Genomic DNA, 20207 nt, shown 5'->3' on the forward strand with positions numbered 1-20207 from the left:
CAGTCAAGAGATCAGGGCTAGATCCAACACCGTTTTTTAGCTCACTGCACCATCCCAGTTTCAGAACCTGGCTGTATGCAAATTAGTCTGTTCCTGTCCCAGTGCATGATGGGAATAGGGCAAACCAAACTACAAAAGCCAATTCTTACACTGGGAAGGAAACAAGCTACCGGGGACCGGTTTCTGGCATTTCAGCCGTCTTCGGCCCGGCTTGCTTGAATCCTGATGGTGCAATGAGCAAGGGACTCACATCTGAGTATACCCTTCCACGCTTAGGGTGGACAAAAATATTTACAAAAAGGGGTGGTGAGGGACAGAGTCTCTGAATTAAACAGAATACTCTCACCCAGTCAAGAGATCAGGGCTAGATCCAACACCGTTTTTTAGCTCACTGCACCATCCCAGTTTCAGAACCTGGCTGTATGCAAATTAGTCTGTTCCTGTCCCAGTGCATGATGGGAACAGGGCAAACCAAACTACAAAAGCCAATTCTTACACTGGGAAGGAAACAAGCTACCGGGGACCGGTTTCTGGCATTTCAGCCGTCTTCGGCCCGGCTTGCTTGAATCCTGATGGTGCAATGAGCAAGGGACTCACATCTGAGTATACCCTTCCACGCTTAGGGTGGACAAAAATATTTACAAAAAGGGGTGGTGAGGGACAGAGTCTCTGAATTAAACAGAATACTCTCACCCAGTCAAGAGATCAGGGCTAGATCCAACACCGTATTTTAGCTCACTGCACCATCCCAGTTTCAGAACCTGGCTGTATGCAAATTAGTCTGTTCCTGTCCCAGTGCATGATGGGAACAGGGCAAACCAAACTACAAAAGCCAATTCTTACACTGGGAAGGAAACAAGCTACCGGGGCCTGGTTTCTGGCATTTCAGCCGTCTTCGGCCCGGCTTGCTTGAATCCTGATGGTGCAATGAGCAAGGGACTCACATCTGAGTATACCCTTCCACACTTAGGGTGGACAAAAATATTTACAAAAAGGGGTGGTGAGGGCTGTGTTGTCTGCATGTTTCCAGCTGTCTGGGAAGTTTCTGCTGAGGACCGAGGTTTTGATTATTGTTGTGATGTAGGTGCTAATCATGGTACTTTATCAGGTTGTAGATGTGATGAGACCAGTTTTGCCTGGTGACTGTTTTGGCTGTTCCTCCAACAGGTGGTCAATTTTATCCAAATGTTCATATACTGTAATTCTTTAGTGATTGTACTTATTATCTATATAATCTAGTAAATGTGTTGAGTCTGAATGATTTGCAGCTGATCTTCTTTTGCTGACAGCTTATGAACTGAAATGGCCGGCACATTATATTTTGAGAAACTTAAGGAGATTGCAGAGAATACTTAATTTACTATATCGCTTTGACTTTTTCCCCCTATTGAGCAGTTTATATATTCGAAGAAACAGTGAGCAGCTATGGATCATTAAGACCTGCGTCAACTACAGTAAAAATATACTGGTGTTCAGAAAAAGGTCAAAATCAGTATCTACAAAAAGTCCACACAGAACCACTATAAGCAGGACATTGAATGTAGACAAATGCAAATTCTACAAATATGTTATTCTGTATATTTTTATTTGGGGTATCAAGAGGAAAGAAAAAACAGTTCCCTTTACCCTATCTCATTAACAATCACTGACAAAAGGCATTCCAGACTGTTCCTTTGTTTAACGATGTCAGATTGGGTTTTGAGGCATATTGTGACATAATTTACCAATGTCAACTGATGTGGTAGAGCTAAAATCATGACTAGGGTTGGTAAACTATTGTTATATATCCAGAAAGACATTCAATAACCATAGCCCAATCCTGGAAGAAGAATAGCATACTTTGACCTGGACATTCGCACCAAACTAAAACTTGATGTGGGCAGTAGGAGTCACAAGGATGTGAAGCGTCTTCTCTCATTGAGAAGATGAGAACCTGGCAGGAGTCTGGTTGCCAAGCTTGCCTAATGTTTCAGTTTTAAAAAAACTATTTGTTATAGTGACCACCACGTTTTTCTGAACAAATAAGACAAACCTCAAATATACCCCAATGCAGTAAATGGTGAGGCATTCATCTGAATGGTTAAGGTTGTTAAATAAATCTAAGATAGGAAAATGCATAAACTCTGCTGACCTTATGTTACTGCACCCACTTCATTGTCTATAACTGAAACATAAGTAAACTTGATTATCAAAATTCAACCCCGTGGCCATATCTGCAGGTTACAAAAGAGGAGAAATAGCTCTTAACCACTTTTTGCAGTTTGTGAAAGGTGCGAAGTTGCAATGCAGGTGGAGGCTCATTTATATTGGAAGAATATATCCAAAAAGAGCAATGTATAATTTTGAGAAGGTTTCTGATTACAAGAGGTTTTTCAAACTGTGGGTCAAGAGACGATTTTTGATGTGTTGTGAAATTCCAAGCAATACAAGAAGATGCCTTCAAATTCTGTATTTATCTTGTCACAATTGCTACACTTCAAATATATAGGTCAAATTGCTGTTTCTGTTTTTTAACACGGGGACTGGTGTTAACAAACTCCTTTCATTTTGAAGTCACAGAAAGAAGTGATTAATGTGACAATTTTGCAGGGGTACAGACATTGTGAAAGGAAAGGTTGAAGGATGTAATTTTGTGGAACACACAATACATTTTAAATACCTATAAATTAACTGTACACATTCATCAGTTAGGAAAGCAAAAGAGCAGCACATTTCTTTTGGAATTCATAAGAATGATGGAAGCAAAGATTTTAATAGGATCAAAACAAGTCAAGGATCTTTACTTTGCAATGCACAAATGATACATATTTACTAAAACCTAATTTCTACACATTATCATTTGTGTGCAATATAGTTTCATCAGAAAAACGGTATGTCATTGCAATTCAGTGGCTAGTTTAATGGAAAATGGCTGTCTGTAAATGGCAATGCCCTGCCACAAAATGCTCTAGTTACATAAAAATAATTACCCTCCTCATGTCCATTAAAGCTAGGTGGGTTGCAAATGTTTTTCATTTTAAAAAGTGGGGCATGGTGCCGAAAAGTTGGGACGACACTGTTTCTTTACTTTTAATCGCAGTTTCATATATTAATTTTGGTAGGCTAGTATGCCCACCTTGAAACTTCTATTTGAAAATATATTACACATTAAAACCGTTGCAAGGAATCACCATCTGCATTTCCTTGTAACGTGTTGGTCATCACTTGCTCAATTGTCATTGGCACATACCACTTTTTAAAAAACCACAATAGTTCTCAAGTTATATATTATGAAATGTTATTTTTCTTTTTCAAAATAATCATCATACCACCTTGTTAAATGCTTTAAACCTGATACCATGATGTCTTCAAGTGATTGTTGTGGTCTACAAGTAGCCCATTCACTCGCATATGCGCAGAATACTTTATTATGTTGAACGGTGTGTTGAATGGTCATTGCTGAAACTGCTAGCTCACTCTTGTTTCAGAAAATCAGCCATATTTAGAGGATGCCATGTTATCTTAGTAGACGAGTAGATACACAGGTGACATATTTCAATTCCTTCTTGACTCGTTTGGCAAGGCGTGGAAACCACACTCACTCTCTGAGGGGCCTCTTAGTGTCTGTGATGCTGCAATTTCCTTTGTGTGGCAATGCAAAACCTTGTTGCCTCAAGCTCTGACAATTCTTGAACCTCTTAGCATGATACCTTCTTTAGCGACAGAAAGTTCTTGCACATTTTTAATTTTTGATGTTCAACAACAACTGGGAGATGTTGAGTATGTTATCTCTGTGATTGCATTGCATTTGTATCCTTGAGTGTGAGCATGTCTGTCTGTATTTGCAGAAACAAAGATCTGCTCAATGGATAGAGCAGCAGGGGTGCCAGCTTTAGACGTTGCAATGTGATGTTGTAACACCACTTGTGCCAAGTAATCTGCGGGGTTTTGATCCTTTCCTGGCTTATGCACCATAGCGTGAGAATACTCCAATCTCAACTCCCATCTCTCGATGCAAGGGGACCTCTTGGCTTTCAGATTTACGAGAATGGTGAGCAACGCCTGGTGTTCAGTGACAAGGGTGAAATACTTCAGATACAGAAACACATTAAAATGGTCCCAACCCCACACTACAGCCAGGCTTTCTTTTTCTGGAAGAAAATAAGCATGTTCACTTTGAGATAGACTTTGACTGGCAAAGGCCACAGTGTGTCTCTGAGCATTTCAATGTTCATTGCATTGAGCAAGGATTGCACCCAACCCCACTGTGTTTGCATCTACAACAATCTCAGTATGTAACTTTGGCTCAAAGTAAGCCATTTCAGGTGCATTGTCAGTTGCATGCCTGATTTTCTTGAAAACTCGATCACATTTGGAGGACCAATGAAAGGGAACATCCTTTGTAGTCAACTTTCATAATGGGGCACCTACCGTAGTAGAATCTCAAATATATCCAGAGCAATAGCTGACCATGCATAAGAAGGATCACAGCATGGTTACATCTTGCAGGGGACAAGTGGATGACATGACAATAATTATACTTTTTCAGGGTCAGTAGTCATCTACCTTTCAGAGAAAATATGCCCACAGAATTTGAGTTTGGTTTTGTGAAACTCACACTTTTTTGCATTTAACGTAAGACCTGCATCGGTGAGCAAATTACATACTTGCGTAAGACCTCTGTCATGTTGCTTTTGTGTGGCCCCAGTATATCATCACTGTAGTTAAAAGCATGGGTGAAAAGTTAATTTACTCAGCGTATGACATCCTGAAAGATTTCTGCAGCTGACGTCTCACCAAAACTGAATCTTCTGTATCTAAATAAAACTAACACAAGATGAAAAAGTAGTAATGTACCTTCAGCTCTCTTCCAGCTCATGCTGAGGGTATCTTTTTTCAAATCAAGACTGAAGAAGACTTTGGGATCAGTCAGCTGTGTAATCATGTCCAGTATGTGTGGACCTAGGTGTCTTTCTCTCTCATTTGCCTTGGTGGCCAAATGCATATCAACACAAATGTGCACTGCACCTCAACTATCCTTTTTTGGCACAACCATTATGGGTGAACCCCATTGCATCGGACCAGAAGAGTGCTCGATGATGTTGAAATTTCATAATGTTTCAAGGTCTTTCTCAACAGCCTCCTGTAGAGGAAAATCAATCTGACAGTTTTTGATGAGGAACAGGACAGATGTCCTCCTTAATGGGAAGTTGCTCCTTCATTGCCCTGAGTATCATTAGTCCATAAAATAATGACAGGAATTGACTTACTATTTTAGAATGTGCATTGAGGTTGTACTTACTGGATATTAGTCCCATGTCATCAGCAGTGCTGATTCTGAGTAGGCATGCACTTGACGAAATACCTTGAAGAACATTAATTGGTGCTTGAAAAGTTTTCCTATGCCTCATGGTCACTACTATTGACCTTTGACTTGTCAATGGCATAGAAGCAGCCCACATTTACACCTTTGTTTTCCATGGCATTAAATGTGGTACCAGAGACAGTTTGTTGTTCTGCTGGCACGATATTGATCAATTCACCTCACTCTATAATAAAAGTTGTAGGACAGTCATTCACCTTTAGCAAGATCTTTGGGCATCGGCTAAATGAGTTCACGCAGCAATCTCTCCTTGACTAGTGTTCTTTTTTTGCAAGCAGCCAATCCTACATGTGCATGTTTTTCTGAGGTTGATATCATCAATGCACACCCATCATCTTCACTGCCACAAGGTGATGACGCTGAAGAACCTTTCGAAGAGGACTTTAATGATGATTGACTTTGTTTAGTGTCTACTTGTTTCAATTGATGTTGCTGTTTGGCCTTGTGGCCCTGGCTAGAATGCATCTTTTTTCATTGTGACACACTTAGTTTCTCTTTTGCTTTTCAGACTGTTATGAAATGGTTTTCTCTCCCACAGCCTTTGCATATGTGTCCAATGGCGGGACATTTACCTTCGTGTGGAAGCAAGAATCCAGCTGGGAAGCACAATTTCTCTTTCTTCTGAGACATCTTCTGGGCTTCCACTTTATGTTTCTGCTTACTTTTCATGATCAGCGCTGATTAATTCTGTGTTGTCACAGCTTCCAGATCAGTAGACTGTTCCTCAGCTCTCGCAGCCATGAGTACCTTTTCTAGATTGAGTGTCTCTCTGTGCATGCATCGTCTGAATGATTCGGAGAAGCAACCATTGATGGCTCTGAGACACATGGCTTCTTCATCATTTAATTTGCTGAACTCGCGAAGCTTGATGAGGGTATCAGGTCTTTCAACAAACTCTTCCATGATTTCACCAGTTTGCTATCTTGCCTGGTTCAAAAAGTGTCTTTCATAGTCGACATTAGGTATTTGATTAAACTTGGCTTCCAACGTTTCCTGAATTTGACAGTACAATATTTCGTCAGCTTGTGAGATTTTCTTCATCACTTTTTCACTCCATCACCTGCAAGGTTCTTTAAGTATTTTATTATCTTTTTGTCATCTACTTCTTCAAAGGCATCCATCTATGAAGTCAGCAAACGTTTAGATGCATGCACTACATCTGGCACCAATATTCTGCTATTTGACATTATTGAATGGTGGTGGGGGTTTCAGGAACACGGCTGCGCTGCATTTGGTGCTCTTTTCACCAACCATTGAAAGCCTTTCAGTGTATTGTATGCTACTTGCCACTTTGCATGCATCAGCATGTCAACCGGGGATGGTCGTTGGGCCTGATTAAATGTTGTGTTGCACGTCCCTCGCTCATACTGGCAAGTACAATTGTACTTCTGTACTTTCTGTACCCGGTTGAAACTGCCTTCAGAGCTTTCTCGTACTTGGTTGCCTATTGCTTTAGTGCTTCTTCGTACCTGGTTGTCGATGCCTATAGGGCTTCTTTGTGTTTGTTCATCTCTGCGTCTAGCGCTTTCATGCACCCGGCTGTCTCTGCCTTTAGCGTTCATTCGTATCTGGTTGTAGCTGCCTTTACCTTTTCTGTTTTGTAGAGTTTCTGCGTTACTCTGTGGTTCAGTATCTCTTCTTTCTGGCTTACCAGCAGGCTTACGGTTGGCTTTTTGAAGGTCCTACTCTGTAGGGTCTTCACTTTCTTTGAGGCTCTTGTATGAGCTAGAGCCGCACTTTGACTACAAATACTCCAACTGTAGCTTACTTCTTGGGGCAAACGTGGCACGCACAAACAGTTTTCTGGACCTCTGCAAACTCTCAGGGGGAGCAGACTCATTTCTTCAGGGCACCAACCCCCTACTTCTTGCCAGTTGTAGCCTTCACCCCAACACTGGAGCACGCAAATGACCATGCCACACACAGAGCTCTGTACGACATGTCTTTATTCCTCGACACACACTTGTTAACTGGACTTACTATGTTATAGACTTTATTGAACACACCCAGACACACCTAAATACCTCCTAACTGACTAAGTAACTTTGGAAGGAGTCTGCCTAGGACCACAAGGGTCCTACTGCACATGATCACACAACACTACACCCGCACCATGTAATTCAAAATCATGCAATGGTAGGGATTGTCACTGAAAGTATTGCAGAGGGCTACACATATAGTACTCCACTTGCACTTGCACATGCAGGATCTTATTACTAAACAAAGGTTTTTTGCCTTGTAGTCATGATGTAAGGAAGCAACCGTTCTGCACATTGCAATATTTAAAACAAAAATATAATGTTCGCGGATTCACCAACGTGTGCGTATATCTGCTAGATAACTGTACTCAATATGCTTTCACTTTCAGGTTGACTTGCAGCCCGACACTGATTCAAATACCTACAGTCTACTATATTTTGTTGCGTTCATCGTTGTGGGAACCTTCTTCATACTGAATCTTTTCATTGGAGTTATCATTGAAAATTTTAATACAATGCGTAAAAAGGTAGGTGTTTCTCTTGTTCCCTTTTTATAAATGTTTATTCTATTTAATAAATAGTATAGGAATTAGAGGATAATTGAAAATTATTGATCACATTTGAGCACATACAGAACTTGTAATCAATCACACAGGTAGGTAACCAATTGCAATGTATTTTATATGCTCTTTAATTAGAGAAATGTTTGCTTCAGTAATTGAGATGAGCTGAGTATTTCCAAACATTTATTAACAATCACCATCTCAGATAAAAAAGGGTTCATATTGCAATTGGGATGCATCGCCCCATTTTGTTCATGTGTGCATTCAAAGTGGGTGCAATACAGGAATGCTAGGGTGTTGCACATTGTTAACAAAAACAGTCTCATGAAAATACACAAACAGCCAGAGTTGCTGCATCTCAAGCAATTGAGCACCGGACACGTTTCTGGGAGTGAAAGCACCATTTTATGTGGACCTTGTCTCCTTCCCCTTGCGTGTAGGACCTGAAGGTCCCCCTACAGTAGGCATGGTCATTACTACCCACCCCCTTAAAAGAAGAACACAGCATTCCCATGCACCGATACTGACAGTGCTTCCTCACTAGTGTGCACTATGGACCAGATGTACTAACACTAGTAACAGGGATGTTTTAGGAATTACTATTTGGAGATTGCTATTATTAATGTCTTAAATGTATACCTGGCCCTGTATAGTCTGATTAGCAATTCGTAGTAGGTCGCTAATAGACCTACCTCATAATTATTAATGAGGTAGATCGCAATTTGTGAACCACTAGGATTCACTGCCATCTCCGGGTTGTTACATGATGGGGGCAGCAGACCACCATGCCTGTGATTGTCTTTCAATAAAGAAATCTTTTGTTTTTTAAATACAACCTGTTTTCCTTCAATTGAAGAAAAAAAAGAAAACAACCTCTACTTGCTCACAAAAATATATATTTTAAGCATTCTCAAAGGGGAAGGCACCCCAAGGGAATGTTTTACAACCACATTTCTGTCACAAAGAATTTGTACATACCGTTCAAATTGCTTGAACACGCCCCTTTCAAAAAGCTACCATGTTTTTCTTCACCAACCCAAACTGCGATTCACCAGAATCGCAGTTTGGTCTTTGTACATTTGAAGTACCATTATTTGGGTTGCAAACAGCCTGATTGCAACCGAGAAAATGCTTTGTACATCTGGCCTTATGTCCTTTGCAAGTCAAGGGCACAGGGCCCGGCAGAAGACCATGCCATGCTTGTACTACGTACAACGTTTGGTAAGAGACAATGCATGCCTTGTATGCTCTAGTCACCTGTTAACAGCAGGCAAAGAAACTGAATGACGCAGCGCTCCTGAAAGCAAAATCATATTCTAAATAAAAATCCATTGTTACGTGTACTATGTGCAGGGTATTTCTACAGGGACCTGCCAAAGAGCATTGTAATAGACAGTATAACCAGGATAAGTATTGAAGGACGTCAGGTCATGCACTGTGCATTATATGCACTGCCAGCTTGGATGCTTGAATCACAACTAATCTACAGGCCACACCTTCTGCCCAGTACCCGCAGTATAATGCTGTAGGCTCTGCCCAAAACATATAATGTAGAAAGTATATAATTACAAAAAATCTTACTCAAAACATTGACAAAAAGACCACGGTGGTTCTCTACCAAGACGATATATTAACTTTCAGTTGAAGGAAGATTATGTTTTTGATCCAAAATTAAGAAACCATTGAATTTCCACAGTCACGATTTGCCTTGTACTACTTATAACATTACATTTGAGATTGCCTATGCTATCATAAATATTATTAGCATGTTATTGCTTCATGTAGTTCATAGGGACTCAGTGGCTCATTGAACTAATACAGCCATTGCAGGAACCTGTGGTAGTCACCATGGCCATTTTTATAACTGATGGGGCCATTCTGCCTTCCATCCTTCTATGGTTTGCTAAAAGGAGTATCAATGGGTTTGGTTACAATAATAATCTGTTATCTGTCAATAGCATCAGGATACCACTTGTGGTGGATATACACATTACAAATACACATAAATTAGGCCATGTTATGCCATGTATCTACATCTGCTAACTTCTTGTCTGGTCAATTCCTTGTTGTCTGTTCTTTGGGAACTTCCTGGTATGTTATTTTCAAAGCATACATAAAAAAATCGGAGTACCTGTCACCACAAGAACTTTTTGATATAGTTCCATCAGGAAACAGCCTTAACAACGCAGGCTGATCCACGCGTGTCATTGATATAGTTACATCAGGAAACAGACTTAACAACGCAGGCTGAGCCACGCATATCATTTCCTTGCAAGCCATACATCGATTGCCTTAACCACCATGTGCATTAACAATGCATATAAGCTTTCTAGTTACAGATCAGCAGCACAGGAAGAGGAAAACAGGTAGAGGAAGGACTATTAGGAATTGGGAGAGGAGACGGTGAGGTAAGTGGGACTGGGGCTTTGTCATGGGGAGTGAAGGGGTAGTTTTTTGGGGTGGGGTAGGTTTTAGGACTCAGGAGGAGGTCAGGGTAGCTTTTAGTGTGAGGGACAGTTTTTAGGGATAAGGGTACGATGAGGTAAGTGGAGCAGAGGCTGGTCTTTGGCTATGGAAGGGTAGTATTTTGGGGTGTGGGTAGGTTTTAGGACTCAGGAGGGGGCTGTGGTAGTTTTTAGGATGGACTGAGACCAGAGGAAGAAGAGACAGTTGGGGTAGTTTAGGGAGGCAGGGGATAGCTTTTGGGCTCAGGGCGGAGGCTCAGGGGTCAGGGTTGCTTTTGGGGCATGGGTTTATTTTTCAGGGCTCAGGGCAGGGAAAGAAGGGACAGTTTACAGGGCAGGGTCAGGATCGGGATAATTTAGGAATGTAGGTGATGTCTAGGGCTTATGGCCGGGGGGGCAGGGTCGGTGTATTTTTTGAGGGGTGGGTTTTATTTTTGGGGGACTGGGGGGAAAAGGACAGTTTACAGGGCAGTGGGCAGCGGTATGATCTTTAGACTGCATGCCCCTTTACCCATCATGTCTTTACCACAAGGAAATTGTAGAGACAGTGTGGTACAGGCATACATTGTTCAGACATGCATTGTACCATCATACAACCAGTTGCATCGATACTCTGCACTTATCCAAATCTGATATAGTCCCTGCTCTCTATGATGTTCACAAGTGTCTATTGCTTCATTTACAACTTGTTCTTATGAAAAACCTAATGGCACATATTTATCAAGATTTTACACATTGCAGTGCAGTAAGATGCTGCGCTGCGTCAAAAGGAGATGGCAGGAATGCATCATATTTGTTAACATGTCTGTTTCTTGCACACTCTTGACTGCTAAGTGCCAACACAGGCACCCGTGCAAAAGTGCCTGTTTTACACCCAGTATTGTTTTTGTACATGAAGGGGCACTTTCCTGCACAAAAACAATCCAGTTGTTGCCTCTTTTAAGAGTGCTGCAGACGCCTAGGCAACGCAATGCTTTGATAAATCTGGCCCTTAATATCTTGCATTGCTGGGTTAAAGTCCTGCCATATAAACTGTACAATATTAACATACACAAACACATTAATAAATGTATGAATAAATAAATACATAAATAAATAAATCAAAAAATCTTAAGTTCAAAGTTCTTGGTAAAACATAAAAATATGTGCCCAAAAGTGGCACTCTTCATATACTAGTGAGCAGTCACAAGGAATAAACATGTTGCCCAGGGACCAAGACATTGACTACACTGTACCCATTTGCCAAGGCTAACCCGAACGACCTCCTTTTCTGGAAAGGGAAAACACAGAACCCTACCATTATGTTTTCAGCTAAACCCTAAGTTCACATGGAGTAACCTTTCTTTTTCTTACTCTTTCCTCAATTATTATTGCAGCAGGTGGTTGGCAAACATACTGACTTCCCATTGTGGGCTGAAGCCAGCATGAGGTCCTCCATAATTGCTGTTGTCGCCATAAAACACTGTTTCTGTAGATATTTGTAGACCGCTGAGACACAAAACCTGGGCACACATATAATTATTGACAGTACATAAAGTAATAAATAAATGTGGTCAACACCGGATGTATATCTTGTAGCTTTTTATGCGTGTAGAAAAAATAGACAAACGCCAGCCCGGACTAATTCCAACCCAGATTCCAACCTGGATGCGGGTAAAAAGTAAGTGGATGACTGGGTATAGAATGTGGTCACACGGGCGGGTGCATCAAAGACCACAGAGAAATCTGTAAAGGCAGCACTTCTCCTGTCAGCGTCTCGTCGGTAAGGGTAACACCGAGCTTACTTACTTTTTACCCGCATCCGGGTTGGAATTATCACCGGACATCCGATACCATTATGACGCTCGTGAAGCCCTGAAGAGTCATTGGCATTGTCTTTTGACGAAACACGTGTCGGCTGGCGTTTGTCTATTTTTTCTACACGCATAAAAAGCTACAAGATATACATCCGGTGTTGACCACATTTATTTATTACTTTATGTAATGTCAATAATTATTTGTGTGCCCAGGTTTTGTGTCTCATTGTTTAGTGCAGGACTCTGCGCCTGTTCTTTTAGGGGTTTTGGGTTTCCCCCTTTTCCTGGCAGCACCATACCCCTTAACCACTTCCTGTATTTAGTCACCCTTCATAGCTACCTGTTTGAGCGCCAACAGCCTGTCACACCAAACCCTGCACAGTAACCATTTGTAGACCGCTGAGCAGTGAATTGCAGCTCTGTCACCCAGTGATGAAACTTTCTGACTAGAAAGGCTCAGTCATGCAACCCTTTTTTAGACGTTTAAGGATGTTAATAGTAAAATGTATTTCCACCCAGTCCATAGTTTATTTAAATGTTCTAATAGGAATGCATCAACCAAAACTGATATACTCTCAAATGAACAAGTAAAGCAAGAATGCATCACCTCTTTCCAAGTTTACTATACCCATTGGTGATAATAGAAACCCCAACTTGAACTCTGGGGATTGTTTCAAATACTCTGCATTAGGTAGCATTTGAGTTGTAACATAGCTCAAATATAGGCCTATATTCCCAGAGTGCAAACAACCCAACTAAAAGACTCACAGGGAAAAATGGGAGGTTGTCTGACCTTACAGATTTAGGTGGCAAATGATGAACAAGGAGGCAGGCTTGACTTTGAATGCTGACAAATGTAAGTTCCATAAGACAAAGCTAAAACTGTTTTGCCAAATCTTTTCTGTTGGGAGCATGACATACGATCTAGCTAAAGGGCAAGCACAAATACAAATACTTTGCTTCTGTTAGTGCTCTGTTGAGAAACTTGAATGTTTAATTTCATTCAAGAGATTTTAACATGGTATTGAGAACGCTACTGTAATGGCATTCTTTGATCCAAAGCTTCATACAGAGGTTGTTGTTGACGCCTGTCCCTTTCGATTTGGCACCATCCTTGCACAGCAAAGCATACACCAAATGCTCAAAGGCATATTGTGGCATATGCAAGCACAAGTTTGTCCCAAACAGAACGTGCTTCTTCTGAACCTGAAAAAGAAAGTTTAGCAGTGGTGTGTGCTTTTGAACATTTCCATGTGTTCTTATATGGAAAGCATTTCACACGTGTGATGGATCATCAAGAGTTGTTGACCATCTTTGGCAATCCAAAGGCCAAGATACTTCCTCGCATTGAACGTCCGAGTCTATGACTACGAGCATACAACTACACAATTCTGCACTGTCCAAAGAAAGAGCGTAACCCTGCTAACTACTTCTCATGAGTGCCTCTACAGTGCCATGGTAACCCTTCTAAGACAGCTGAAGCCTACATACATTTAATTGTGCAATCAAGCACACCTGCTGACATTTCATTGGAAAAATTGTCACTGTCACAAGTCAAGATAGTGACATGTTAAGACCTCTTACCAGTGACAGTGAATACCACAAGTTTAAAAATGTCAAAGATGAACTGTAGGTTACTCAAGAAGGCATTTTCCTTAGAGGTTCAAGAATTGTTATTCCAGAGAGTCTGCAACAAGAGATAATTGAAGTGGCCCGTGAAGGACATAATGGAATTGTTGCCACAAAACGAGTTTTGGTAGATGAATTCTGATTTCTCCAACTCTGTGAGAGAGTTGAAGGCCTGTCATCTATGCAACTGCCTATCATAGAAAACCACTCATCAAGCCTTACACATGCCAGAGTAAAATTAATTCTTGTAAAGAGTTGCCATAGGATACATGGAAACAATTTGCTATTGACTTCTTTGGTCCTTTTGACAATGGACATCACCTGATGTTGATTGTTGATGAATACTCCCACTTTACATTGTTACAAGATCTCTCATGCACCACTCAAGAAAGAGTCTTCAAGAGATTACACAGCATCTCCCCGACATGTGGTCCTAAAATCTGACAACGGCCCACCTTTCAACAGTCAAGAATTCAGAGACTTTCTCATCATCTTAATGTAGATATCAGAAGAGAACACCTCTTTGGTCATACCAATGGTCTTTTTGAATGTTTCATGTGTACTCTCAAGAAAGCTGTTTGCGTGCCTTAGTGGAAAAGCTCAACCTTAAAACTGTTTTAAATTCTACTCTTCGAGCTTACTGTTTGACTCCTCACTCAACCATAGTTAAAAGCCCTGCAACCTTGATGTTTGAAAGAGCCATGACAACTAAGTTACCTAAATGGACCAACTAAAAATCAAGTACTGAGTGTAGGAGAGTAGGGTCTGCTTCCTATGGCCACCCCCACTTTTTGCTGTGATTCTCTGTTTTTTTTACTTTAGTGTGGCTGTGAGCCTGCTAATCAGACCCACAGCCCAGCTGTTCTCTCTCTAAATTGATACCATGTACTTTAGTTACATACCAGATTGGTTGCTGGGTCACTCTTGTGAGCCCCTGTATAGTGTGCCATAGGTACCCAGGGCATAGGTGCACCTTAGGCCTACCAGGGGCTGCAGCATGTATTGTGCCACCCCTGGTTTGCCTTCCAAACTGACATGAAAGGTCTGTTCACACAGCCTGGGTAAGGTGGTGTAATCACCCCTTACTTAGATATAGTATACCTATATCTACCTTTATATATAGACATATATACACCTATAAGCCACTCCTATGGTAGGCCTCGACAATCCTGGAGGCAGAGTGCTTGGTTTTATGTGAGATGGTGCCATAGCATGAGCTGAGCCCCTCTGCAGCTTTTGGAACCATCTCCTTATAGCTGTTCTATGATATAGCCATACCATATACTCTTAAGTGCATTATATTCCTCGCGGTTAATGCTAACTTTGGTTTGGCTTTATCAAAACATGTCGTGTAGGGTGTCAAACACTTTGGAATACTACCCCCCGCCAATTCTGGCGGCGGTGGTAGCATTCCACCCTTCTAGAGGGAAAAGACATGCAGCTTACTGCTTTACCGGTTAAAGTTAAACAGAGCCTCAGCATCACAAAATGGATGCTGCTGCCACAGACATGAGTCTGACCTCCTGTTGCTGGACAAAACTCTGGCAGGGGAGGCCTGGGCAATAGGTTTCCTGTCCAGGGAGGTGCTAGTCAGGTAATCCAGCCCCCCTCCTTAGTATAAGTATAGGAGCTGTATCCCTGGGACTTTAGATTATCCTGGACGAATCTTTGAAAGACATATTTGGACCTTTGACATTCCATTCTGACTGGAAGATGGAAGACATCTCCCTTGTGGTCAAGGAGTGACCACCCTGTGCAAACAGGCACCAACAGCGATTTCGCCGGTCTGCAGTTTCAAGGCTCCCGTCGGAACCCGAAGACTCTGCGACTCAAGAACTGGACTTCCAGACTTCTCTGACCCCGATCCACATCCACAGCAAAACTGAGACCCGTGGCGGACACGAGAGACGTGGGACCGGAAATCTTGGACATCCTGCATTTTGCTACCTGCACTCCTTTTTCTGAAGCCTCAGTAAGTTGTGCATTGGGATATGAGAAGCCAGAGCACCATTTGCATCGAAGCCCAGGCCCCCACACTCTGCGAGTGTCCCATGGGCCTCGCCTTTGCATTTGAGCTCAATGCATCTTCCCGGTTCCTTGCCCTTTGGCTAGTGAGCCCCCGGAAGATGCCATCTTGAATTTACTTTGCTTTCCTGGTTGCTCCAGCTTTCCTGAAAAGGAGAAGCGCCACAGACCTTGCTGGTCTGCAACAGAGCCAAACTTGACATCCTGCGTGGGTTGCAGCTGCCAAGGCTTGTTGGGTCCAATCTGGATACCAACACCCAAGTCATCTAGATCCATCGTGGGACAGCTCGAATCCAGAGCCTGGTCATCGTCGATGCCGCCCGGACCTCGTGGCTGAAGAGACAAACTCACCTTCTTCACCTTCAAGCACCTGACATCGCCTGGTTCCTTCCTTGTACCTTCCTGGTCACTGACTAGTGACCCAGACTCTGTCCCCTCTGCTTTCAGGTTCTTCACATCACCGATCCACCCAGACACTTTTTCTCTGGTCGCCTGCAGCACTTTTTTGCAGCTCTCCATAGAAAACAATGACGAAACCCGGCACGAAAAGACACCTATGCACCCGGCTTCCCTGGGTGAGGTAACACGAGTACTCCGGTGCTCCCATGGGTCTTGACCGTCGAAGTGTCCTAGTTTAAAAGTTATTTACTTACCCAAGCCCTCAAGGGTATTCCGGGTTGCTCACTTCCTTAATAACTAGTTTAAAAGGGTTCCATCCTAGTCCATCTGGAAGTGTCCTTAAATTGCATATTTGTAAATTATTTGTTTCCCATGGAAAGCCAATGGTAACTCGTGCCTGTGTTTAGACACTGCACGCGTCTCCTGTGGGCCTCCTACTTCCTAACCTTTGGTTGTTTAGTGTAGCCCCAGTGATTCCACAGGCCCCAGGCCAGCTTTCTAACTCTCACATGATACTTATACCACTTTCTTAGTATATGGTTTGTGAGGCCCCTAAGGCATAACGTATACTGTGCAACTTATTGTATATTAACTGTGTGACTTGTAGTGTATTTTTACCTCTGACCTCAAAAAGAGTGCAGAGGGGTTGTGTTTAGATTAAATACATACATATTTGATATATACCTTTTGTGGTGTCCTTTCACTTGGTATTCAAGGTATTATATATTGTAAAACAACTTGCTTAATTTGCCTACTGAAGTCTTAGCCTGAAAACTGCTGGTTCATGCTACCACTAGCATAGCTTTCTATAAGGTAGACTTTACAACCACCATCAATAAGGGTTGATTAGACTGGTGCAAGGTGCCCACTAGAACTAGTGGACATCATATGCCAGGATAACTTACCACATTGGTGTGCAGCGGTTGGGATAAGAACTTGCAATTTGTTTTACCAAATAATCTTGAGATATCATCTGAAAGATCATATCAAGGTACCTGTAGGTACATATAAATCAAGTCTTAGATATACAAAGGTTCTACTGAAGTTAGTAGTTGTAGGTGGTAAGGGCTTAGCACACCATGGCTTCAACTCCTAGAGAGGTTCTAGTAGGAAACCATTTAGTGTAGGTAGGTGCACACACCACACCTCACTAGAAAATGTCCTTGGAAGCAGGCCCTAGTGGACTTCTTCAAGAAGAAACCCAGAGGGTGCCTTCTAAGTATGACTCATTCACTTTTCAAGTACTGAGAAGCCTGTGTGCAGTCAGAAAGTTGAGACAAGGACAGAGTCCAACCTTTAACCACCTTGTAGATATCTTAGTGGCTCATGATGTAGAGAATGCATCAGACCCAGGTAGCCATTGGGGTAGAGAGGGGGGCCATCTCTCAACAGAGGAAAATACAACTGGGGAAGATCCACTTGTCTCTGATGAGGATGATAACCAGGATGCAGTTGATGAAACTGACCTGGGCAACCTAGGACTATCTGGAGGTGGAGAGGGCCAAGAGTGGCCCCCTCCACTCACCCCAGTAGGCCTAACCTTGTAAACAGAAGGCAGAGATCACTGTCCAGTGGTTCTGATCATTCTGATTCCTCAGTAGGGTCCAATGCCTCTGCTCTGAGGAGGATATCTTCCCCTCAGAGAAGAGAGCATAAAGCTAGAATGAGAGAAGCCAAGCTTAGGATCAAGAGGCAAGAAGTTGCCCCTGTAAAGGAGACCCTAGCTCTTGAGAGAGAGACGCAATTGAGTGGGCTAGAGCCCACTGGTGGCAGCATAATTCCTAAAGATAGGTAAAGGTCTCATGACCATAGAAACCTGAACAAGATTGTCCCTCCCTATCAGATTGGGGATGACATCCACAAATGGACAACTGCTTTAGAGAGGGCTTGCAAAGTATAGCAGGTACCCTAAAGTCAGTGGGCAGCAATCTTGTGGCTCTCCTTTTCAGATAAAGGTAGAGATAAGCTCCTGACAGTTAATGAACAGGATGCTGACAACTAATATGTCCTGAAGAGTGCTCTGATAGATGGGTTTGGCCTAACCATTGAGCAGTACAGGTTGCTGTTCAGGGATACTCAAAAGACACAGACTCAGGATTGGACAGATTTTGTAGATTGTGGTACTACAGCTCTGGAAGGCTGGTTGCTGGGCAGTAACGTAAGTGACTATACAGGATTGTATAACCTACTATGAGAGAACACATTCTTAACAACTGTCAAAACCAGTTATTGCATCAGCACTTGGTTGACTCTGATCTGACCTCTCCCCAAGAATTGGGAAAGAAGGCAGACAAATGGGTCAGAACCAGGCTGAAGCAGAAGGTACAGAACCGCCCAGGTGGTGATCTGAAGAAGTAAGACCATAAGGGTGGGGAGAAAGCAAAAGACCAAAAGTCTTCTCAAGGTCCCCAAAAATCTTCTAATGGTGGGGGTTCCCAACAATCTAGGAAGAAAGAAGGACCAAAGAAACCTTGTTGCAAGATTTGTAAAGTAAATACTCACTGGACCAGTGATTGTGACAAAAAGGAGACAGCTCCAGCCACCATTGCCCCTAAGGCAACTGTTCCCCCTAGTTCAGCTCCAAATGGTGGTTCTCAACAGAAGGGTGTAGTAGGGTTAACCCTGGGAACTGAGATGGATTCTGGCCTAGTCAGAATACCAACTCAAGCTGTTTTGATCTGTGATGGGGACACAATCCTGTCCTCTACTGTGAGTCCCAATAACTTGGGCAAGTACAGACAAACTCCTTCAATTAATGACAAAGTGGTTCAGGCCTACAGGGACACCTGTGCTAGTGTCACAATGGTTACACCTGACTTTGTGGACCCTGGACAGATCATACTAGGTGAAAATTACCTAGTGAGCAATGTCACTACCACTCATAGTATGGCAATTGTTAATTTCTCCTGGGGAGGGGTAACTGGCCTCAAAAAGGTTGTGGTTAGCTCAGACCTCCCTGTAGAATGTTTGCCTGGCACTAACCTGGGGAATTCAGCTTGGGCTGAAGTGGAGTTTAGGACCCATCCAGAAATGTTAGGGATATCAGCACATATCCTTGCTGTGACTAGGTCACAGGTCAGAAATTGCAACACTGAACTGGCTCTGGATTCTGGAACAATGGACCAGTTGCCTACCAGGAGGAGAAGCAGTAGGGTTAAGGTAGTGCCTTCCCCCTTGCCTCAGGAAGAGGATCAGCCTTCTCAGGAAGCTGATTGTGAGACCCAGGAGGAAACTGTCCTAGAAGCGCTTGAGCCTGATCAGGTTGAGTTTCTTGAGACAGGTGGACCCTCCAGGGCATATCTGAGGCAGGCACAGTTGACTGCCCTTCTCTTGAACCCCTAAGACAGCAAGCTGCTGCTGAGGCTGCAGGGAATGCTGGTGGGACCCACAAAGTTTACTGGGATGATGGGCTCCTCTATTCGGAGGCTAGAGACCCCAAGCCTGGAGCTTCCAGTAGTGTGGTCATACCTTTGGCATTCAGGGGCTTCCTTCTCACACTAGCCCATGATATTCCCCTTGCAGGACAACTTGGCCAGAACAAGACTTTGGACAGGCTTGTCCCTCACTTTCACAGGCCCCATATGTAAGAGGATACCAGTGTTGACGCTCCTGTGTCACCTGCCAAGCCAGTGGCAAATCAGGTGGCACCACAAAGGCCCCCCTTATACCACTACCTGTGGTGGGGGTTCCCTTTGAATGTGTAGGGATTGACATTGTTGGACCAATGGATCCCCAAACAGACTCTGGGCACAGATTCATTCTGGTGGTAGTTGATCATGCCACCAGATACCCAGAAGCTGTTTCCCTAAGGACCACAACAACACCTGTTGTGGCAAGAGCCCTCATGGGAGTTTTCTCAAGAGTGGGTTTTCCAACGGAGGTTGTCTCAGACAGAGGTGCAAACTTTATGTCTGGATATCTGACTGCTATGTGGAAAGAGTGTGGAGTGAACTACAAGTTCACCACACCCTATCATCCACAATGTAATG

At 42.8% G+C, this 20207-nt stretch overlaps 1 protein-coding gene across 1 annotated transcript in view; it reads left to right on the forward strand.

Moving 5' to 3' along the window:
* The window catches only part of LOC147726518 (sodium channel protein 1 brain-like), a 653937-nt gene that overhangs the window by 199574 nt on the left and 434156 nt on the right, over positions 1 to 20207 (forward strand). Inside the window, exon 6 of the mRNA XM_086963477.1 lies at positions 7731 to 7868. Within this exon, the coding sequence (XP_086819603.1) occupies positions 7731 to 7868 (138 nt within the window). The remainder of the gene's footprint in view (positions 1 to 7730; positions 7869 to 20207) is intronic.

This window comes from Lissotriton vulgaris, chromosome 3_1, assembly GCF_964263255.1.
Source record: "Lissotriton vulgaris chromosome 3_1, aLisVul1.2, whole genome shotgun sequence".
Lineage (NCBI taxonomy): Eukaryota > Metazoa > Chordata > Amphibia > Caudata > Salamandridae > Lissotriton > Lissotriton vulgaris.